The sequence below is a fragment of the Coregonus clupeaformis genome, chromosome 32 (assembly GCF_020615455.1).
Source record: "Coregonus clupeaformis isolate EN_2021a chromosome 32, ASM2061545v1, whole genome shotgun sequence".
Taxonomy (NCBI): domain Eukaryota; kingdom Metazoa; phylum Chordata; class Actinopteri; order Salmoniformes; family Salmonidae; genus Coregonus; species Coregonus clupeaformis.
The window spans coordinates 3,058,240-3,082,900 of NC_059223.1; the positions used below are offsets into that span (position 1 = coordinate 3,058,240).

Here is a 24,661-nt window from a genome sequence, read left to right on the forward strand (position 1 = left end):
CCACGGCCACTAGGGAAGCCTGGCCCAAGCAACAGTGGGTTGGTCTGTTAGCCCCCTTCCTAACCGGGGAAGCGCTGAATGCTGTCCGGGACCTGGGCCCTGACCAGGTTACTGACTATGATGCCCTGAAGTCTGAGATCCTCAGCAGATATGGACTCACAAAATTTGGTATGGCCCAGCGCTTTCACAGTTGGACCTTCCAACCAGACCAACCTCCTCGGGCGCAGATGCATGAACTTGTCCGAATCGCAAGGAAATGGCTGGATCCGCAGAGGAATACAGCAGCGGCGGTGGTGGAGGCCGTTGTGGTGGATCGTTACCTACGCGCCCTGCCTTATGAGGCAAAACGGTTCATCAGTCAACAGGCCTTGACCACGGCTGATCTGACCGTGGAAGCTGTGGAAAAGTACCAGGCCACAGCGGAGATGCTGAATGCTTCCCGAAAAGACCCCAGGAGTGCGGCCCCACCACAAATGGGAAGGACCCGTCCAAAGGACCCCAAGGTCTCGAACCCAGCCACGTCAGGACTTATCCCGGCTCCAGGGGGAGCCAGAAACCAGGCGGGTCCAAGAAGAGTACACCAGGAGGGGGAAACCCGACAGTGTTACCGGTGTGGGGAGATGGGACATATCTCCTGGCAGTGTGGGAAACCAGCCGATGAACCTATGCCCACTGCGGAGTCCTCCAGCTCAGCACCCACACACCGGGTTGCCTCGCTCTTGGGAGTCGTAGATGGCGGCCCAGATCGACCCCCCACCTGCCCGGTAACTGTGAATCACCATGATGTGGAGGCCTTACTGGATTCTGGTAGCCGGGGCCACCCTGGTGCGTAAGGATTTGGTGGGCCCAACGTGTCTGACCCCGGGGAAAGTCCTCCCAGTTTCCTGTGTCCATGGGGACACCAGAGAATACCCCATTACTGAACTTACAATGACCAGCACACGGGGAACCATACACACGACGGCGGGGGTGGTTGATTCCCTCCCCGTCTCTGTCCTAATTGGACGAGACTGCCCAGCCTTTACCCACTCTGGAGAGAGTCTCAGAGAGGATAACCCGAGTACCTCGGAAACGGAGAGGCAAGACTCATCCTGGGAAGGCTCCGGTGCAATCCTCCGAGTTACTCACTCCCGCCCGGGCTCTGATAGGGATGGCAGGTGCCCAGACCGACACCGAGACTGGTCCGGATACGGGAGAAGAGAACGCAGCCCAGGAAAGTGCTCCGTTCTCCAGTGAAGAAGACGTCCCAGGCACCCAAGAGCTTCCCCCTCTCACAGGCCAGTATGGTACGGCTCAATTACAAGATCCTACTCTTGCAAATGCCTTAAGAAATGTGCAGGTATTAGAAGGTGTAGTGTTAGGTGATAAGACAACCCCCTACTTACCCCCATTTCGCAGTAAACCGGGGGTTAGTATATCAGATAGTCAAGAAAAATGAGGAAGTGCATGAACAGCTCCTCGTGCCACAGCCCTATCGGGCCACAGTACTCAACCTAGCCCACACACACCCGCTAGGGAGCCCACTTGGGGGTAGAGAAGACTAAGGAAAGAATCATGCAACGTTTCTTTTGGCCAGGAGTACACAAAGAGATAGAGAACTACTGCCGTAGTTGCCCTGAGTGTCAGCAGGTTGCGCCAAAGCCCACATATAGAAACCCGCTCATTCCCTTGCCCATTATCGAAACTCCTTTTGAGAGGATTGGATTAGACATAGTCGGGCCCTTACCGAAAAGTGCCAGGGGACATCAATACATTCTGGTCATTCTGGACTATGCGTCCCGGTACCCGGAGGCCATTCCGCTGAGGAAGGCTACATCCAGACAAATCGCCAAGGAGCTGTTCCGTCTCTCAACTAGTCTGGGAATCCCAAAAGAGATATTGACGGACCAAGGGACTCCATTCATGTCCAGGGTGATGAAAGAACTCTGTGCTTTACTGAAAATCAAACAGCTGAGAACCTCGGTCTACCACCCCCAGACAGATGGCCTAGTCGAACGTTTTAACAAAACACTAAAATCCATGCTGCGGAAAGCGGTAGGGGAAGATGGGCGCAACTGGGATCAGCTGTTACCATACATATTGTTTGCGGTAGAGAGAGGTACCTCAGTCTTCTACTGGTTTTTCACCCTTTGAGCTCTTGCTTTCCTACAGACCCAGAGGACTGCTCGACATCGCCAAGGAGGCCTGGGAGGAGCAGCCATGCCAACAGCGGACACTGATCGACCATGTAGGGGCTATGAGGGAGAGAATGAAGGCCATCTATCCCATGATGCGGGAACACATGGAGGCCAGTCAGCGGCAACAGCAAGCCTCCTACAACAGATCTGCTCAGCCCAGGGAGTTTAAGCCGGGGGGACAGAGTGCTGGTCCTGGTGCCAACCGTTGAGTGCAAATTCCTGGCAACCTGGCAAGGACCATATGAGGTCATTGAACGCATGGGAGAAGTAAACTACAAGGTGAGGCAACCAGATAAGAGGAAAACTGAGCAGATTTATCATGTTAACCTTTTAAAGAAGTGGCACGCCAGAGAGGCGCTGTTTAGCTCTCTACCCCCACAGAGACCCAGGAACCGGCGCGAGAAGAGGTTCAGCTGGGTCCAAATCTGTCCCCACATCAACGACAGATGGCCCTGGAACTCGTGGAGCAGAACCAGGATGTCTTCTCCTCCCTTCCCGGTCACACAGAGGTGGTCCAACATGAGATCCGCACCATGCCTGGCCGAACGGTAAACCAGCGCCCGTACCGCGTGCCAGAGGCTCGTAAAGTGGTTATACAGAAGGAGGTAAGGAAGATGCGGGAGTTGGGAGTAATCGAAGAGTCCCACAGTGCCTGGGCAAGTCCCATAGTACTAGTTCCCAAGCCAGACGGTTCAGTACGATTTTGTAATGACTATCGAAAGTTGAATGAAGTGTCTGAATTTGATGCATACCCAATGCCTCGTGTCGATGATTTAATAGACTCCTTGGGGCATGCTCGTTTCATAACCACTCTTGATCTCACAAAAGGCTACTGGCAGGTGCCCTTGACCCCGGCGTCTAAGGAGAAGACAGCCTTTGCCACCCCGGAGGGGCCTCTACCAGTATACCCGACTTCCGTTTGGTCTCCACGGGGCACCTGCCACGTTCCAACGCCTGATGGATCGAGTCCTTGCGCCCCCACAAGAGGCACGCAGCGGCTTATTTGGATGATGTGGTTATACAAAGTCAGGATTGGGCCAGCCACCTACCCCGGGTACAAGCGGTGCTGGATTCGCTCAGGGAAGCAGGGCTCACGGCAAACCCGAAGAAGTGCAAGGTGGCCTTCAGTGAGACAAACTACCTGGGGTACACCATTGGGCGGGGGTTGGTCAAACCACAGGAAGCCAAACTGCGGGCCATACAGGACTGGCCGCAGCCCATCAACAAGAAGCAAGTAAGGTCATTTTTGGGCCTCGCTGGCTACTATAGACGCTTTATTGCAGATTTTGCTACCATAGCGGCACCATTGACGGAGCTGACGACCAAACGCCACTCACGAATGGTGAAGTGGAACCCTGCGGCGGAGGCGGCTTTCCGCAACCTGAAGCGAGCACTCTGCTCCAGTCCGATCCTGGTGGCACCAGACTTCAAGAAGGAATTCATGGTCCAAGCGGATGCTTCGGAGGTGGGTCTGGGTGCTGTCCTCACCCAGGCACATGACGGGGAAGAACATCCCATTCTCTACCTAAGCAGGAAGTTACTTCCAAGAGAGAAGAACTATTCAACGGTGGAGAAGGAATGTCTGGCTGTAGTCTGGGCCCTGGAGTCCCTTCGGTTCTATCTCCTGGGCCGACGTTTCATGGTGGTATCTGATCACGCCCCCTCTGCAGTGGATGGCCAAGAACAAGGAATCAAACAGTAGAGTAACCAGATGGTTTTTGAGCTTGCAACCGTTTAACTTTTCGGTTGTCCACAGGGGCTGGCAAGCACCACGGAAATGCGGACGCCCTCTCCCGGCGTGATGCCTTCTTCACTGCCTTTACCCCGACGAGGACGTCGGTCCCGAGGAGGGGGATGTGTGATGTCACGAGAGGCTGTGTCCTGGAGGGGACGTTACATCCCCCTGAGGTGGCTGCAAACCCAGACAGCTATGGCTCCATCTGCTGGTATGGTGGGAACTCCAACCCTCTGTGGCCAATCTTCCCACGCAGCTGAAACCAATCAGGGGCTGATAAGCTGGAGTTGTTTTGGAAGGGAAGAGACACGGTCTGGAAGGTGGGCTCGGAGAAGAAGAGAATTGTGTTATAATTTCGTTAGTTGCCGAAGACCTTTAATAAAAATCCTTGTTTTGGTTGAACCTGGACTCCTTGCACTACTTGGGCAACCCCGCTGGAAGCGGTAGCCTCTCGTGGCATCACAGTGTGTATGTATGTATGTATGTATGTATACAGTCGTGGTCAAAAGTTTTGAATGACACAAATACTAATTTTCACAAAGTCTGCAGCCTCAGTTTTGATGATGGCAATTTGCTTATACTCCAGAATGTCATGAAGAGTGATCAGATGAATTGCAATTAATTGTAAAGTCCCTCTTTGCCATGAAAATGAACTTAATCCCCCAAAAACATTTCCACTGCATTTCAGCCCTGCCACAAAAGGACCAGCTGCCATCATGTCAGTGATTCTCTTGTTAACACAGGTGAGAGTGTTGACGAGGACAAGGCTGGAGATCACTCTGTCATGCTGATTGAGTTAGAATAACAGACTGGGAGCTTTAAAAGGAGGGTGGTGCTTGAAATCATTGTTCTTCCTCTGTTAACCATGGTTACCTGCAAGAAAACACGTGCCGTCATCATTGCTTTGCACAAAAAGGGCTTCACAGGCAAGGATATTGCTGCTAGTAAGATTGCACCTAAATCAACCATTTATCGGATCATCAAGAACTTCAAGGAGAGAGGTTCAATTGTTGTGAAGAAGGCGTCAGGGCGCCCAAGAAAGTCTAGCAAGCGCCAGGACCGTCTCCTAAAGTTGATTCAGCTGTGGGATTGGGGCACCACCAGTGCAGAGCTTGCTCAGGAATGGCAGCAGGCAGGTATGAGTGCATCTGCACGCAAAGTGAGGCGAATACTTTTGGAGGATGGCCTGGTGTCAAGAAGGGCAGCGAGGAAGCCACTTATCTCCAGGAAAAACATCAGGGACAGACTGATATTCTGCAAAAGGTACAGGGATTGGACTGCTGAGGACTGGGGTAAAGTCCTTTTCTCTGATGAATCCCCTTTCCGATTGTTTGGGGCATCCGGAAAACACCTTGTCCGGAGAAGACAAGGTGAGCGCTACCATCAGTCCTGTGTCATGCCAACAGTAAAGCATTCTGAGACCATTCATGTGTGGGGTTGCTTCTCAGCCAAGGGAGTGGTCTCACTCACAATTTTGGTACCAACACATCCTCCGAGAGCAACTTCTCCCAACCATCCAAGAACAGTTTGGTGATGACCAATGCCTTTTCCAGCATGATGGAGCACCTTGCCATAAGGCAAAAGTGATAACTAAGTGGCTCGGGGAACAAAACATTGAAATTTTGGGTCCATGGGCAGGAAACTCCCCAGACCTTAATCCCATTGAGAACTTGTGGTCGATCCTCAAGAGGCGGGTGGACAAACAAAAACCCACAAATTCTGACAAACTCCAAGCATTGATTATGCAAGAATGGGCTGCCATCAGTCAGGATGTGGCCCAGAAGTTAATTGACAGCATGCCAGGGCGGATTGCAGAGGTCTTGAAAAAGAAGGGTCAACACTGCAATTATTGACTCTTTGCATAAACTTTAATGTAATTGTCAATAAAAGCCTTTGACACTTATGGAATGCTTGTAATTATACTTCAGTATACCATAGTAACATCTGACAAAAATATCTCATAACACTGAAGCAGCGAACTTCGTGAAGACCAATACTTGTGTCATTCTCAAAACCTTTGACCACGACTGTATATATATATATATATATATATATATATATATATATATGTGTGTGTGTGTGTGTGTGTGTGTGTGTGGAAAAAAAACGTATGTGGGATTGGAAGTGATGCAGACAATTACATTGATGGAAGTTACAATCTATCTGCAATATTAAAGCTGATCTACCCCCCCACCCCCCCAAAAAACTCTATTTCTATGGTCTTTACTCTTTTGGTCCATTGAGTTGTGAAGTTAACACCATCACCCGGAGAGTAGGGCTGTCTATGGTTGTATCCCAAATAGCACCCTATTCCCTTTGTAGTGCACTACTTTAGACCTGAAGTAGCGCACTGAATTGAGAATAGGGTGCTATTTGGGATGTAACCTAGGATTTCAGGCCCTATGCTTCTACAGTGTTCCCACCATGCTTTGTGAGAAGAGAGGCCCAGCCTACTGTATGTTGGTTTACGGGAAGATTAAACTGCAGAAAAGCCCAGCGCTGACGCCAAACACTGTCGTCTGTATGGATCAAGCCTCTCAGAGTAGGAGTGCTGATCCTAGATCCTAGGCTAAACTGATCCTAGATCCTAGGCTAAACTGATCCTAGATCCTAGGCTAAACTGATCCTAGATCCTAGGCTAAACTGATCCTAGATCCTAGGCTAAACTGATCCTAGATCCTAGGCTAAACTGATCCTAGATCCTAGGCTAAACTGATCCTAGTTCCTAGGCTAAACTGATCCTAGATCCTAGGCTAAACTGATCCTAGGCTAAACTGATCCTAGATCCTAGGCTAAACTGATCCTAGATGCTAGGCTAAACTGATCCTAGATGCTAGGCTAAACTGATCCTAGATCCTAGGCTAAACTGATCCTAGGCTAAACTGATCCTAGATGCTAGGCTAAACTGATCCTAGATGCTAGGCTAAACTGATCCTAGATCCTAGGCTAAACTGATCCTAGTTCCTAGGCTAAACTGATCCTAGTTCCTAGGCTAAACTGATCCTAGATCCTAGGCTAAACTGATCCTAGGCTAAACTGATCCTAGGCTAAACTGATCCTAGATCAGCACTTCTATCCCGAGACGCTGTGCAGCCCATGGTGAGGACTGCAGGGGCAGGTTGGGAGTCCTTCTCTGGAATATATATAGCCAGAGGACAGGAGTCAGTGATGACTAATAGGATGGATTGAACATTTTCAGATAGACTTACAGGTTCCCTCATCGTTCTGTTCTGCACATACCTTCTGTCTCTTCCTGGTCTGTTTCTCCACAGCTACTGTGTATTAATAGTGGACCAGGGTTATAACCAACCCCAGGCCTTTAATAGTGGACCAGGGTTATAACCAACCCCAGGCCTTTAATAGTGGACCAGGGTTATAACCAACCCCTGGCCTTTAATAGTGGACCAGGGTTATAACCAACCCCTGGCCTTTAATAGTGGACCAGGGTTATAACCAACCCCAGGCCTTTAATAGTGGACCAGGGTTATAACCAACCCCTGGCCTTTAATAGTGGACCAGGGTTATAACCAACCCCAGGCCTTTAATAGTGGACCAGGGTTATAACCAACCCCTGGCCTTTAATAGTAGATCAGGGTTATAACCAACCCCTGGCCTTTAATAGTGGACCAGGGTTATAACCAACCCCTGGCCTTTAATAGTGGATCAGGGTTATAACCAACCCCAGGCCTTTAATAGTGGACCAGGGTATAACCAACCCCAGGCCTTTAATAGTGGACCAGGGTTATAACCAACCCCAGGCCTTTAATAGTGGACCAGGGTTATAACCAACCCCAGGCCTTTAATAGTGGACCAGGGTTATAACCAACCCCTGGCCTTTAATAGTGGACCAGGGTTATAACCAACCCCAGGCCTTTAATAGTGGACCAGGGTTATAACCAACCCCTGGCCTTTAATAGTGGACCAGGGTTATAACCAACCCCAGGCCTTTAATAGTGGACCAGGGTTATAACCAACCCCAGGCCTTTTAATAGTGGACCAGGGTTATAACCAACCCCAGGCCTTTTAATAGTTATAACCAACCCCTGGCCTTTAATAGTGGACCAGGGTTATAACCAACCCCAGGCCTTTAATAGTGGATCAGGGTTATAACCAACCCCAGGCCTTTAATAGTGGACCAGGGTTATAACCAACCCCTGGCCTTTAATAGTGGACCAGGGTTATAACCAACCCCAGGCCTTTTAATAGTGGACCAGGGTTATAACCAACCCCAGGCCTTTTAATAGTGGACCAGGGTTATAACCAACCCAGGCCTTTAATAGTGGACCAGGGTTATAACCAACCCCAGGCCTTTAATAGTGGATCAGGGTTATAACCAACCCCACAGCAAGAATCATCCACTACCAATGAGTAGCACCCACCTGTATAGAGAATGCATTGTGTGATGGAGAGAGTTACAAAGACGATCTACTAATGTTGTAATCTCTCCTTCTCTGCAGGTGTTGTATAAGGTGTACATGTCCTTCGTGGAGGTGGGCCCTGAGAATGTTCAGACAGCTGACTATTTCAAAGGAGTGGGTGAGGATGTGTTCTTCTAGTTCCTGAGAATGTTCAGACAGCTGACTATTTCAAAGGAGTGGGTATACAATATGCTCTGCATGGCCACTGATTTCCTATCTCTGAACCTAAAGACTCTCCCCCTCCCTGTGTTCCCCCTCCTCTTCCTCCCTGTCTCCCCCTCACCGTTCCTCCTCCTCCTCTTTCGCCACATCTTCGTCGTCCTCCTCCTCTTCCTCCTCAGCCTCATTCCTCATCGTCAGTATTGGGGGGACCATGGTGGGGCTGATCTTTGCTGCTCTCCTAGCCTTCATCACACGTTTCACCAAGAAGGTCCGCATCATTGAGCCTCTCTTGGTCTTCCTCATGGTCTACCTGGCCTACCTCACCGCTGAACTCTTCTCCCTGTCCGCCATCTTGTCGTGAGTACATCTTTAGTATTTGTTATGGAAATCACCATGTAAAATGTGATGGTCTGCACCTCAAAAGGATGTTGCATGAAGCTTACTTCATTTGGCAATGTATTTTATATTCTGCTGTCATTGGGGGGGGAGATGTGTGTGTGTGTGTGTACATGTATATGGGTGTGTGTGTGTGTACATGTATATGGGTGTGTGTGTGTGTACATGTATATGGTGTGTGTGTGTGTGTGTGTGTGTGTGTGTGTGTGTGTATGGATGTGTGTGTGTGTGTGTGTGTGTGATGTGTGTGTGTGTGTGTGTGTGTGTGTGTGGATGTGTGTGTGGGGATGTGTGTGTGTGTGTGTGTGTGTGTGTGTGAGTGTGTGTGTGTGTACTTACTCTATTGTCTCCTCAGCACCAGATCATCATTGTAGTTTAGTAGAGTCTCTTCTAAGTCCAAACTTTTCTGCCCTGGCTGGCTGCAACTCAACCACTCTCTGTTTTCTATAATAATAATAATAATATGCCATTTAGCAGACGCTTTTATCCAAAGCGACTTACAGTCATGCGTGCATACATTTTTTTGTGTATGGGTGGTCCCGGGGATCGAACCCCACTACCTTGGCGTTACAAGCGCCGTGCTCTACCAGCTGAGCTACAGAGGACCATATATATTCCCCTGAATAGAGGCTTGAGGTCTCAGGTTAGCACTGGAAGGTTGTTGGTGCTCTCCTGTGCTCTCCTGTCCGCTGAAGGTAGCCCATTTTTTCACCGAAAAGGCTTGAATTAGAGAGATGCTCGCTCTCAATATCTGCATGTTCCAGTTCGGTCAACACATCCATGGCAAAACCAAGACATTGCATATATTAGGATCTGACTCTGTCCCCAAGAGAGATATCTATATGATATGAATGTCCTAATCCCATTTCTATGGTAAATCCCCTTTCTGTGTCCCTGTTGTCCCTGATGTTGTGTGAGTCATGATGTACAGCCAGGTCAATTAGAAGGTAATATCCATGTTAATATCATGCTGTACAGCCAGGTCAATTAGAAGGTAATATCCATGTTAATATCAGGCTGTACAGCCAGGTCAATTAGAAGGATATCCATGTTAATATCATGCTGTACAGCCAGGTCAATTAGAAGGTAATATCCATGTTAATATCATGCTGTACAGCCAGGTCAATTAGAAGGTAATATCCATGTTAATATCATGCTGTACAGCCAGGTCAATTAGAAGGTAATATCCATGTTAATATCATGCTGTACAGCCAGGTCAATTAGAAGGTAATATCCATGTTAATATCATGCTGTACAGCCAGGTCAATTAGAAGGTAATATCCATGTTAATATCATGCTGTACAGCCAGGTCAATTAGAAGGTAATATCCATGTTAATATCATGCTGTACAGCCAGGTCAATTAGAAGGTAATATCCATGTTAATATCATGCTGTACAGCCAGGTCAATTAGAAGGTAATATCCATGGTAATATCATGCTGTACAGCCAGGTCAATTAGAAGGTAATATCCATGTTAATATCATGCTGTACAGCCAGGTCAATTAGAAGGTAATATCCATGGTAATATCATGCTGTACAGCCAGGTCAATTAGAAGGTAATATCCATGTTAATATCATGCTGTACAGCCAGGTCAATTAGAAGGTAATATCCATGTTAATATCATGCTGTACAGCCAGGTCAATTAGAAGGTAATATCCATGTTAATATCATGCTGTACAGCCAGGTCAATTAGAAGGTAATATCCATGTTAATATCATGCTGTACAGCCAGGTCAATTAGAAGGTAATATCCATGTTAATATCATGCTGTACAGCCAGGTCAATTAGAAGGTAATATCCATGTTAATAACATGCTGTACAGCCAGGTCAATTAGAAGGTAATATCCATGTTAATATCATGCTGTACAGCCAGGTCAATTAGAAGGTAATATCCATGTTAATATCATGCTGTACAGCCAGGTCAATTAGAAGGTAATATCCATGTTAATATCATGCTGTACAGCCAGGTCAATTAGAAGGTAATATCCATGGTAATATCATGCTGTACAGCCAGGTCAATTAGAAGGTAATATCCATGTTAATATCATGCTGTACAGCCAGGTCAATTAGAAGGTAATATCCATGTTAATATCAACTGTACAGCCAGGTAAATTAGAAGGTAATATCCATGTTAATATCATGCTGTACAGCCAGGTCAATTAGAAGGTAATATCCATGGTAATATCATGCTGTACAGCCAGGTCAATTAGAAGGTAATATCCATGGTAATATCATGCTGTACAGCCAGGTCAATTAGAAGGTAATATCCATGGTAATATCATGCTGTACAGCCAGGTCAATTAGAAGGTAATATCCATGGTAATATCATGCTGTACAGCCAGGTCAATTAGAAGGTAATATCCATGTTAATATCATGCTGTACAGCCAGGTCAATTAGAAGGTAATATCCATGTTAATATCATGCTGTACAGCCAGGTCAATTAGAAGGTAATATCCATGTTAATATCATGCTGTACAGCCAGGTCAATTAGAAGGTAATATCCATGTTAATATCATGCTGTACAGCCAGGTCAATTAGAAGGTAATATCCATGGTAATATCATGCTGTACAGCCAGGTCAATTAGAAGGTAATATCCATGGTAATATCATGCTGTACAGCCAGGTCAATTAGAAGGTAATATCCATGTTAATATCATGCTGTACAGCCAGGTCAATTAGAAGGTAATATCCATGGTAATATCATGCTGTACAGCCAGGTCAATTAGAAGGTAATATCCATGGTAATATCATGCTGTACAGCCAGGTCAATTAGAAGGTAATATCCATGGTAATATCATGCTGTACAGCCAGGTCAATTAGAAGGTAATATCCATGTTAATATCATGCTGTACAGCCAGGTCAATTAGAAGGTAATATCCATGGTAATATCATGCTGTACAGCCAGGTCAATTAGAAGGTAATATCCATGGTAATATCATGATGTACAGCCAGGTCAATTAGAAGGTAATATCCATGTTAATATCATGCTGTACAGCCAGGTCAATTAGAAGGTAATATCCATGGTAATATCATGCTGTACAGCCAGGTCAATTAGAAGGTAATATCCATGGTAATATCATGCTGTACAGCCAGGTCAATTAGAAGGTAATATCCATGGTAATATCATGCTGTACAGCCAGGTCAATTAGAAGGTAATATCCATGTTAATATCATGCTGTACAGCCAGGTCAATTAGAAGGTAATATCCATGTTAATATCATGCTGTACAGCCAGGTCAATTAGAAGGTAATATCCATGGTAATATCATGCTGTACAGCCAGGTCAATTAGAAGGTAATATCCATGGTAATATCATGCTGTACAGCCAGGTCAATTAGAAGGTAATATCCATGGTAATATCATGCTGTACAGCCAGGTCAATTAGAAGGTAATATCCATGTTAATATCATGCTGTACAGCCAGGTCAATTAGAAGGTAATATCCATGGTAATATCATGCTGTACAGCCAGGTCAATTAGAAGGTAATATCCATGTTAATATCATGCTGTACAGCCAGGTCAATTAGAAGGTAATATCCATGGTAATATCATGCTGTACAGCCAGGTCAATTAGAAGGTAATATCCATGTTAATATCATGCTGTACAGCCAGGTCAATTAGAAGGTAATATCCATGGTAATATCATGCTGTACAGCCAGGTCAATTAGAAGGTAATATCCATGGTAATATCATGATGTACAGCCAGGTCAATTAGAAGGTAATATCCATGTTAATATCATGCTGTACAGCCAGGTCAATTAGAAGGTAATATCCATGTTAATATCATGCTGTAGTGGCAGGTCAATTAGAAGGTAATATCCATGGTAATATCATGCTGTACAGCCAGGTCAATTAGAAGGTAATATCCATGTTAATATCATGCTGTACAGCCAGGTCAATTAGAAGGTAATATCCATGTTAATATCATGCTGTACAGCCAGGTCAATTAGAAGGTAATATCCATGGTAATATCATGATGTACAGCCAGGTCAATTAGAAGGTAATATCCATGTTAATATCATGCTGTACAGCCAGGTCAATTAGAAGGTAATATCCATGGTAATATCATGATATACAGCCAGGTCAATTAGAAGGTAATATCCATGTTAATATCATGATGTACAGCTAGGTCAATTAGAAGGTAATATCCATGGTAATATCATGCTGTACAGCCAGGTCAATTAGAAGGTAATATCCATGTTAATATCATGCTGTACAGCCAGGTCAATTAGAAGGTAATATCCATGTTAATATCATGCTGTACAGCCAGATCAATTAGAAGGTAATATCCATGTTAATATCATGCTGTACAGCCAGGTCAATTAGAAGGTAATATCCATGTTAATATCATGCTGTACAGCCAGGTCAATTAGAAGGTAATATCCATGGTAATATCATGCTGTACAGCCAGGTCAATTAGAAGGTAATATCCATGTTAATATCATGCTGTACAGCCAGGTCAATTAGAAGGTAATATCCATGGTAATATCATGCTGTACAGCCAGGTCAATTAGAAGGTAATATCCATGTTAATATCATGCTGTACAGCCAGGTCAATTAGAAGGTAATATCCATGTTAATATCAAGCTGTACAGCCAGGTCAATTAGAAGGTAATATCCATGGTAATATCATGCTGTACAGCCAGGTCAATTAGAAGGTAATATCCATGTTAATATCATGCTGTACAGCCAGGTCAATTAGAAGGTAATATCCATGTTAATATCATGCTGTACAGCCAGGTCAATTAGAAGGTAATATCCATGGTAATATCATGCTGTACAGCCAGGTCAATTAGAAGGTAATATCCATGGTAATATCATGCTGTACAGCCAGGTCAATTAGAAGGTAATATCCATGTTAATATCATGCTGTACAGCCAGGTCAATTAGAAGGTAATATCCATGTTAATATCATGCTGTACAGCCAGGTCAATTAGAAGGTAATATCCATGTTAATATCATGCTGTACAGCCAGGTCAATTAGAAGGTAATATCCATGGTAATATCATGCTGTACAGCCAGGTCAATTAGAAGGTAATATCCATGTTAATATCATGCTGTACAGCCAGGTCAATTAGAAGGTAATATCCATGTTAATATCATGCTGTACAGCCAGGTCAATTAGAAGGTAATATCCATGTTAATATCATGCTGTACAGCCAGGTCAATTAGAAGGTAATATCCATGGTAATATCATGCTGTACAGCCAGGTCAATTAGAAGGTAATATCCATGTTAATATCATGCTGTACAGCCAGGTCAATTAGAAGGTAATATCCATGTTAATATCATGCTGTACAGCCAGGTCAATTAGAAGGTAATATCCATGGTAATATCATGCTGTACAGCCAGGTCAATTAGAAGGTAATATCCATGTTAATATCATGCTGTACAGCCAGGTCAATTAGAAGGTATTATCCATGGTAATATCATGCTGTAGAACAAAACGGAGAGACAGAGTGAGAGGTTAGTGCAGTGGTTCCAAAACTTGGGGTCGGGCCCCATGTGGGGTCCTCTGTGAGAATCTGTACTAATCGCATCAAACAAGTTAGGAACTTTTTTTTTTAATGATATATTTCAATATGAACATCTCCACAGGACCTGTCTTCCCTATAGGTCTACATTAAAATACAACCACTGTATGTTTCAATATGAACATCTCCACAGGACCTGTCTTCCCTATAGGTCTACATTAAAATACAACCACTGTATGTTTCAATATGAACATCTCCACAGGACCTATCTTCCCTATAGGCCTACATTAAAATACAACCACTGTATGTTTCAATATGAACATCTCCACAGGACCTATCTTCCCTATAGGCCTACATTAAAATACAACCACTGTATGTTTCAATATGAACATCTCCACAGGACCTATCTTCCCTATAGGTCTACATTAAAATACAACCACTGTATGTTTCAATATGAACATCTCCACAGGACCTATCTTCCCTATAGGCCTACATTAAAATACAACCACTGTATGTTTCAATATGAACATCTCCACAGGACCTATCTTCCCTATAGGCCTACATTAAAATACAACCACTGTATGTTTCAATATGAACATCTCCACAGGACCTATCTTCCCTATAGGTCTACATTAAAATACAACCACTGTATGTTTCAATATGAACATCTCCACAGGACCTATCTTCCCTATAGGCCTACATTAAAATACAACCACTGTATGTTTCAATATGAACATCTCCACAGGACCTATCTTCCCTATAGGCCTACATTAAAATACAACCACTGTATGTTTCAATATGAACATCTCCACAGGACCTATCTTCCCTATAGGCCTACATTAAAATACAACCAACATGCAAACAATACAGTTCTAAAAATGTAATAGGTTTTTGTTTCATCGCTGATGCTACGTGTCAGTGTGAATCATTTCTCATAGTTCCCCCCTTTATAACATTACAGCTGTATAACTAATAGGCTATCTGTTTGTAGATGGACTGAGGTGAATTAACCAACAGCAGCCAAGGTGATAATGGCTGGGGGCATTTTGGCTTGTTTTGCTGTTCTCCAAATAGCATTTGAAAGTTTTTTTTGTAATTGTATAGAAATGCAGTAAATGAGCTTCAACTTTCAAAAAATGACCTCCTCCCTCTTCCGGACCTCACTAAAACAGGAACCCTGGTTACGACCCTTCTCCTCTCCTCCTCCTCTCTCTCTCTCCACCTTCAGAATGACGTTCTGTGGTATCGGCTGCAACAAGTACGTGGAGGCCAACATATCCCAGAAGTCTCGTACCACGGTGAAGTACACGATGAAGACCCTGGCCAGCATCGCTGAGACCATCATCTTCATCTTCCTGGGCATCTCAGCCGTGGACAAGTCTAAGTGGGCCTGGGACACCGGACTCATCTCCTGTACACTGATATTCATCTTCGTCTTCAGGGCCATGGGTAGGGGCTGCCTTCCTATACATCCATACTGTCCACAGCATTGGGCCATGGGTAGGGGCTATACATCCATACTGTCCACAGCATTGGGCCATGGGTAGGGGCTGCCTTCCTATACATCCACACTGTCCACAGCATTGGGCCATGGGTAGGGGCTGCCTTCCTATACATCCATACTGTCCACAGCATTGGGCCATGGGTAGGGGCTGCCTTCCTATACATCCATACTGTCCACAGCATTGGGCCATGGGTAGGGGCTGCCTTCCTATACATCCATACTGTCCACAGCATTGGGCCATGGGTAGGGGCTGCCTTACTATACATCCATACTGTCCACAGCATTGGGCCATGGGTAGGGGCTGCCTTACTATACATCCATACTGTCCACAGCATTGGGCCATGGGTAGGGGCTGCCTTCCTATACATCCATACTGTCCACAGCATTGGGCCATGGGTAGGGGCTGCCTTCCTATACATCCATACTGTCCACAGCATTGGGCCATGGGTAGGGGCTGCCTTCCTATACATCCATACTGTCCACAGCATTGGGCCATGGGTAGGGGCTGCCTTACTATACATCCATACTGTCCACAGCACTGGGCCATGGGTAGGGGCTGCCTTTACTATACATCCATACTGTCCACAGCATTGGGCCATGGGTAGGGGCTGCCTTACTATACATCCATACTGTCCACAGCATTGGGCCATGGGTAGGGGCTGCCTTACTATACATCCATACTGTCCACAGCATTGGGCCATGGGTAGGGGCTGCCTTCCTATACATCCATACTGTCCACAGCATTGGGCCATGGGTAGGGGCTGCCTTCCTATACATCCATACTGTCCACAGCATTGGGCCATGGGTAGGGGCTGCCTTCCTATACATCCATACTGTCCACAGCACTGTTACTCCACACGTGGCTCAAGGTGAATATCGATATATTCTACTATGGATCAATGATTGCGGCCCGTGGGTAAGTGTGGACCTACACAACCACAAAGGAAGGAGCACTCATCTCTCCTTGCTGTGGATTTATTGGACCAACCTTTTGTCTGAAGAGCCTTTTCGTCATGGTGCTTGCTCTACACGCAGATACTGAACATAGTCTTGAGGATCCAGTGTGTATCAGTGATTGGGCTCGCTATAAAACCTTAAAATGCCAAACAGAGTTGGATGATAAAATTATCACTTTTTCAACGAACTCCAAAAGTGGCTGAATATCTCTTGCCGTTATCAATAATCAAGATGGTACTCCGTACTCAATGATGAGTCTGAGAATGTATTGGCATGACTTCATTTTATCTTGTGATGAAATAAGTGATATACTGTAGCCGATCAATTCTCTTGTCTCTGATCTCTTTCAGGTGTGGTCATGCAGACCTGGGTGTTGAACTGGTTCCGCCTCGTCCCATTGGACAAGATCGACCAGGTGGTGATGTCGTATGGTGGCCTGCGAGGGGCGGTGGCGTTCGCCTTGGTGGTGCTGCTGGACGCAGAACGGGTCCCTGCTAAAGACTACTTCGTGGCCACAACCATCATAGTGGTCTTCTTCACTGTTATGTTCCAGGTAAAGTATTTACTAAGATATTGTATACTAGAGATATTTTAGTCCAGAAAATTAAATAGGGACTATATTTCTATATGGAATTAATTAAGGCAAGGAGTTTTTCCTGACCATGTGAGCTGACAGACTAGCATCCTGTCCAGGTGGTATATTGCCTCAAGCGGTCTCACTACAGAACCAGGAGATAGACTAGTGTCCTGTCCAGGGGGTGTACTGGTACATCAAGCTGTCTCACTACAGAAACAGGAGATAGACTAGTGTCCTGTCCAGGGGGTGTACTGGTACATCAAGCTGTCTCACTACAGAAACAGGAGATAGACTAGTGTCCTGTCCAGGGGGTGGACTGGTACATCAAGCTGCCTCACTACAGAAACAGGAGATAGACTAGTGTCCTGTCCAGGGGGTGTACTGGTACATCAAGCTGTCTCACTACAGAAACAGGAGATAGACTAGTGTCCTGTCCAGGGGGTGTACTGTACATCAAGCTGTCTCACTACAGAAACAGGAGATAGACTAGTGTCCTATCAGACTAGTGTCCTGATAGTGGATCATGTGTGATAGTGGATCAATCGTGTGTAATAGTGGATCATGTGTGATTGTGGATAGTGGATAATGTCTGATAGTGGATAATGTCTGATAGTGGATAATGTGTGATAGTGGATAATGTGTAATAGTGGATAATGTGTAATAGTGGATAATGTGTGATTGTGGATAATGTGTGATAGTGGATAATGTGTGATAGTGGATAACTATCTGGGTTTTAAGTTGCTCTGGTTGCTATGGAAGCTGTGAGGTACAGGCTGTCTGGTTGCTATGGAAGCTGTGAGGTACAGGCTGTCTGGTTGCTATGGAGGCAGAGAAGGGCAAAAGTTACATCAGAATGTACCCTGTTACAAATACAAGATACTCTAAAGGCCGATGTATCAAACTAAAACCTAGAGACAGCGCTGACCTTCACCTCACTTACAGTGAGGGAAAAAAGTATTTGATCCACTGCTGATTTTGTACATTTGCCCACTGACAAAGAAATGATCAGTCTGTAATTTTAATGATAGGTTTATTTGAACAGTGAGAGACAGAATAAAAACAAAAAAATCCAGAAAAACGCATGTCAAAAATGTTATTAATTGATTTGCATTTTAATGAGGGAAATAAGTATTTGACCCCTCTGCAAAACATGACTTAGTACTTGGTGGCAAAACCCTTGCTGGCAATCACCGAGGTCAGACGTTTCTTGTAGTTGGCCACCAGGTTTGCACACATCTCAGGAGGGATTTTGTCCCATTCCTCTTTGCAGATCTTCTCCAAGTCATTAAGGTTTCGAGGCTGACGTTTGGCAACTCGAACCTTCAGCTCCCTCCACAGATTTTCTATGGGATTAAGGTCTGGAGACTGGCTAGGCCACTCCAGGACCTTAATGTGCTTCTTCTTGAGCCTCTCCTTTGTTGCCTTGGCCGTGTGTTTTGGGTCATTGTCATGCTGGAATACCCATCCACGACCCATTTTCAATACCCTGGCTGAGGGAAGGAGGTTCTCACCCAAGATTTGACAGTACATGGCCCCGTCCATCGTCCCTTTGGTGCGGTGAAGTTGTCCTGTCCCCTTAGCAGAAAAACACCCCCAAAGCATAATGTTTCCACCTCCATGTTTGACGTTGGGGATGGTGTTCTTGGGGTCATAGGCAGCATTCCTCCTCCTCCAAACATGGCGAGTTGAGTTGATGCCAAAGAGCTCGATTTTGGTCTCATCTGACCACAACACTTTCACCCAGTTCTCCTCTGAATCATTCAGATGTTCATTGGCAAACTTCAGACGGCCCTGTATATGTGCTTTCTTGAGCAGGGGGACCTTGCGGGCACTGCAGGATTTCAGTCCTTCACGGCGTAGTGTGTTACCAATTGTTTTCTTGGTGACTATGGTCCCAGCTGCCTTGAGATCATTGACAAGATCCTCCCGTGTAGTTCTGGGCTGATTCCTCACCGTTCTCATGATCATTGCAACTCCACGAAGTGAGATCTTGCATGGAGCCCCAGGCCGAGGGAGATTGACAGTTATTTTGTGTTTCTTCCATTTGCGAATAATTGCACCAACTGTTGTCACCTTCTCACCAAGCTGCTTGGCGATGGTCTTGTAGCCCATTCCAGCCTTGTGTAGGTCTACAATCTTGTCCCTGACATCCTTGGAGAGCTCTTTGGTCTTGGCCATGGTGGAGAGTTTGGAATCTGATTGATTGATTGCTTCTGTGGACAGGTGTCTTTTATACAGGTAACAAACTGAGATTAGGAGCACTCCCTTTAAGAGTGTGCTCCTAATCTCAGCTCGTTACCTGTATAAAAAAGACACCTGGGAGCCAGAAATCTTTCTGATTGAGAGGGGATCAAATACTTATTTCCCTCATTAAAATGCAAATCAATTTATAACATTTTTGACATGCGTTTTTCTGGATTTTGTTGTTGTTATTCTGTCTCTCACTGTTCAAATAAACCTACCATTAAAATTATAGACTGATCATTTCTTTGTCAGTGGGCAAACGTACAAAATAAGCAGGGGATCAAATACTTTTTTCCCTCACTGTAGAATAATAATGACATCTGACGGATTAAGGTTCTGCTGGCCTCATCAATGTAATCACCCATAGGCCCTGGTCAATAGTAGTTCACTATATAGGGAATAGGTGGCCATTTGGTACTCATCCTAAAAGTCTCCTATGACCCATATCCTCAGCCATATAATCACCCATAGCCCTACACTTCCTCCAGATTGGCTTTGTAACATGAATATAACATGTGGACCAGCCAGTTACATAAGGTAGGGGTTTCTGTCTCCATAACCAGAGGATTGTTTCTTGGGTCTTGCACCGTAACGGTTGGTAACGTGATCCCCCGTCTGACAAAAGAGGGAATTACCTTCTCCGCCTCAGAATTACACGCTCTGCCTCTGTTTACCGGCTCATAAATACTAGATAATGTTTTTCACAGTTGAGCTGAGAGAACAGAGAGTAGAGGGGACAGGCAGACAGATAGAGAACAGAGAGTAGAGGGGCCAGGCAGACAGATAGAGAACAGAGAGTAGAGGGGACAGGCAGACAGATAGAGAACAGAGAGTAGAGGGGACAGGCAGAACAGAGAGTAGAGGGGACAGACAGACAGATAGAGAACAGAGAGTAGAGGGGACAGGCAGACAGACAGAGAACAGAGAGTAGAGGGAACAGGCAGACAGATAGAGAACAGAGAGTAGAGGGGACAGACAGACAGATAGAGAACAGAGAGTAGAGGGGACAGACAGACAGATAGAGAACAGAGAGTAGAGGGGACAGACAGACAGATAGAGAACAGAGAGTAGAGGGGCCAGGCAGACAGATAGAGAACAGAGAGTAGAGGGGACAGGCAGACAGACAGAGAACAGAGAGTAGAGGGGACAGGCAGACAGATAGAGAACAGAGAGTAGAGGGGCCAGGCAGACAGATAGAGAACAGAGAGTAGAGGGGACAGGCAGACAGATAGAGAACAGAGAGTAGAGGGGACAGGCAGACAGATAGAGAACAGATAGTAGAGGGGACAGGCAGACAGATAGAGAACATAGAGTAGAGGGGACAGGCAGACAGATAGAGAAACAGAGAGTAGATGGGACAGACAGACAGATAGAGAACAGAGAGCAGGGTGACAGCTATTCAGCCAATGAGCTATTCTGGGGTTTACACTCTAACACGCCCTCTGGTGGGGGAACTCAGTATTACCTCGTCAGGTATCATAAGGCTGTTCTATGGTGAGCAACTCTGTTGTGTGTGTAATGCCGGGGTGAAAGTAAGGCGGTCCGCCGTACCTGTAAAACGTGAGACTATCTCAATAATTAAACATAGATTTCAAGAAGACTGTTGGCTATTACAGTATTTATCATAATCGCATGTCAGTCGCATGAAAAATGAGCGAATAGATTTGAAAACTTGTGGAATACGCTCCATAAATGCAGTGTGTCGTTCGAAGATAATGCAGACATTTTGCCAAGGCAGAGGATGAGTGGCTGAGACGCGCGGACGGCAGTGTACGCATCGATTCAGGTTACAAGGGTTGTGTAGGTCTAATGAAGGGTCATCTCTGAATGTCATTCAGAACGCTTTTTGGGTGTTTTGTAAGTGATGTCTCTTTGCATTTATGAAATGGCGCTGTATGGAAGTAGCCTGATAGTTGGAATATTAACTGAAGTCTGGACACTGACTGTAGGCCTCATGTAGCCTATTATAATATTAACTGAAGTCTGGACACTGACTGTAGGCCTCATGTAGCCTATTATAATATTAACTGAAGTCTGGACACTGACTGTAGGCCTCATGTAGCCTATTATAATATTAACTGAAGTCTGGACACTGACTGTAGGCCTCATGTAGCCTATTATAATATTAACTGAAGTCTGGACACTGACTGTAGGCCTCATGTAGCCTATTATAATATTAACTGAAGTCTGGACACTGACTGTAGGCCTCATGTAGCCTATTATAATATTAACTGAAGTCTGGACACTGACTGTAGGCCTCATGTAGCCTATTATAATATTAACTGAAGTCTGGACACTGACCGCAGGCCTCATGTAGCCTATTATAATATTAACTGAAGTCTGGACACTGACTGTAGGCCTCATGTAGCCTATTATAATATTAACTGAAGTCTGGACACTGACTGTAGGCCTCATGTAGCCTATTATAATATTAACTGAAGTCTGGACACTGACTGTAGGCCTCATGTAGCCTATTATAATATTAACTGAAGTCTGGACACTGACTGTAGGCCTCATGTAGCCTATTATAATATTAACTGAAGTCTGGACACTGACTGTAGGCCTCATGTAGCCTATTATAATATTAACTGAAGTCTGGACACTGACTGTAGGCCTCATGTAGCCTATTATAATATTAACTGAAGTCTGGACACTGACTGTAGGCCTCATGTAGCCTATTATAATATTAACTGAAGTCTGGACACTGACTGTAGGCCTCATGTAGCCTATTATAATATTAACTGAAGTCTGGACACTGACTGTAGGCCTCATGTAGCCTATTATAATATTAACTGAAGTCTGGACACTGACTGTAGGCCTCATGTAGCCTATTATAATATTAACTGAAGTCTGGACACTGACTGTAGGCCTCATGTAGCCTATTATAATATTAACTGAAGTCTGGACACTGACTGTAGGCCTCATGTAGCCTATTATAATATTAACTGAAGTCTGGACACTGACTGTAGGCCTCATGTAGCCTATTATAATATTAACTGAAGTCTGGACACTGACTGTAGGCCTCATGTAGCCTATTATAATATTAACTGAAGTCTGGACACTGACTGTAGGCCTCATGTAGCCTATTATAATATTAACTGAAGTCTGGACACTGACTGTAGGCCTCATGTAGCCTATTATAATATTAACTGAAGTCTGGACACTGACCGTAGGCCTCATGTAGCCTATTATAATATTAACTGAAGTCTGGACACTGACCGCAGGCCTCATGTAGCCTATTATAATATTAACTGAAGTCTGGACACTGACCGTAGGCCTCATGTAGCCTATTATAATATTAACTGAAGTCTGGACACTGACTGTAGGCCTCATGTAGCCTATTATAATATTAACTGAAGTCTGGACACTGACCGCAGGCCTCATGTAGCCTATTATAATATTAACTGAAGTCTGGACACTGACTGACGGCCTCATGTAGCCTATTATAATATTAACTGAAGTCTGGACACTGACTGTAGGCCTCATGTAGCCTATTATAATATTAACTGAAGTCTGGACACTGACTGTAGGCCTCATGTAGCCTATTATAATATTAACTGAAGTCTGGACACTGACTGTAGGCCTCATGTAGCCTATTATAATATTAACTGAAGTCTGGACACTGACTGTAGGCCTCATGTAGCCTATTATAATATTAACTGAAGTCTGGACACTGACTGCAGGCCTCATGTAGCCTATTATAATATTAACTGAAGTCTGGACACTGACTGTAGGCCTCATGTAGCCTATTATAATATTAACTGAAGTCTGGACACTGACCGCAGGGCCTCATGTAGCCTATTATAATATTAACTGAAGTCTGGACACTGACTGTAGGCCTCATGTAGCCTATTATAATATTAACTGAAGTCTGGACACTGACTGTAGGCCTCATGTAGCCTATTATAATATTAACTGAAGTCTGGACACTGACTGTAGGCCTCATGTAGCCTATTATAATATTAACTGAAGTCTGGACACTGACTGTAGGCCTCATGTAGCCTATTATAATATTAACTGAAGTCTGGACACTGACTGTAGGCCTCATGTAGCCTATTATAATATTAACTGAAGTCTGGACACTGACTGTAGGCCTCATGTAGCCTATTATAATATTAACTGAAGTCTGGACACTGACTGTAGGCCTCATGTAGCCTATTATAATATTAACTGAAGTCTGGACACTGACTGTAGGCCTCATGTAGCCTATTATAATATTAACTGAAGTCTGGACACTGACTGTAGGCCTCATGTAGCCTATTATAATATTAACTGAAGTCTGGACACTGACTGTAGGCCTCATGTAGCCTATTATAATATTAACTGAAGTCTGGACACTGACCGCAGGGCCTCATGTAGCCTATTATAATATTAACTGAAGTCTGGACACTGACTGTAGGCCTCATGTAGCCTATTATAATATTAACTGAAGTCTGGACACTGACTGTAGGCCTCATGTAGCCTATTATAATATTAACTGAAGTCTGGACACTGACTGTAGGCCTCATGTAGCCTATTATAATATTAACTGAAGTCTGGACACTGACTGTAGGCCTCATGTAGCCTATTATAATATTAACTGAAGTCTGGACACTGACTGTAGGCCTCCTGTAGCCTATTATAATATTAACTGAAGTCTGGACACTGACTGTAGGCCTCATGTAGCCTATTATAATATTAACTGAAGTCTGGACACTGACTGTAGGCCTCATGTAGCCTATTATAATATTAACTGAAGTCTGGACACTGACTGTAGGCCTCATGTAGCCTATTATAATATTAACTGAAGTCTGGACACTGACTGTAGGCCTCATGTAGCCTATTATAATATTAACTGAAGTCTGGACACTGACTGTAGGCCTCATGTAGCCTATTATAATATTAACTGAAGTCTGGACACTGACTGTAGGCCTCATGTAGCCTATTATAATATTAACTGAAGTCTGGACACTGACTGTAGGCCTCCTGTAGCCTATTATAATATTAACTGAAGTCTGGACACTGACTGTAGGCCTCATG

General features: G+C 44.8%; 1 protein-coding gene across 1 annotated transcript in view; it reads left to right on the forward strand.

The window, feature by feature from the left end:
- slc9a5 (solute carrier family 9 member A5) overlaps positions 1-24,661 on the forward strand; it is a 124,564-nt gene that overhangs the window by 43,053 nt on the left and 56,850 nt on the right. The window contains exons 5-8 of the mRNA XM_041859576.2: positions 8,370-8,448; positions 8,672-8,849; positions 15,589-15,809; positions 17,172-17,374. Coding sequence (XP_041715510.1) covers positions 8,370-8,448; positions 8,672-8,849; positions 15,589-15,809; positions 17,172-17,374 — 681 coding nt within the window. The remainder of the gene's footprint in view (positions 1-8,369; positions 8,449-8,671; positions 8,850-15,588; positions 15,810-17,171; positions 17,375-24,661) is intronic.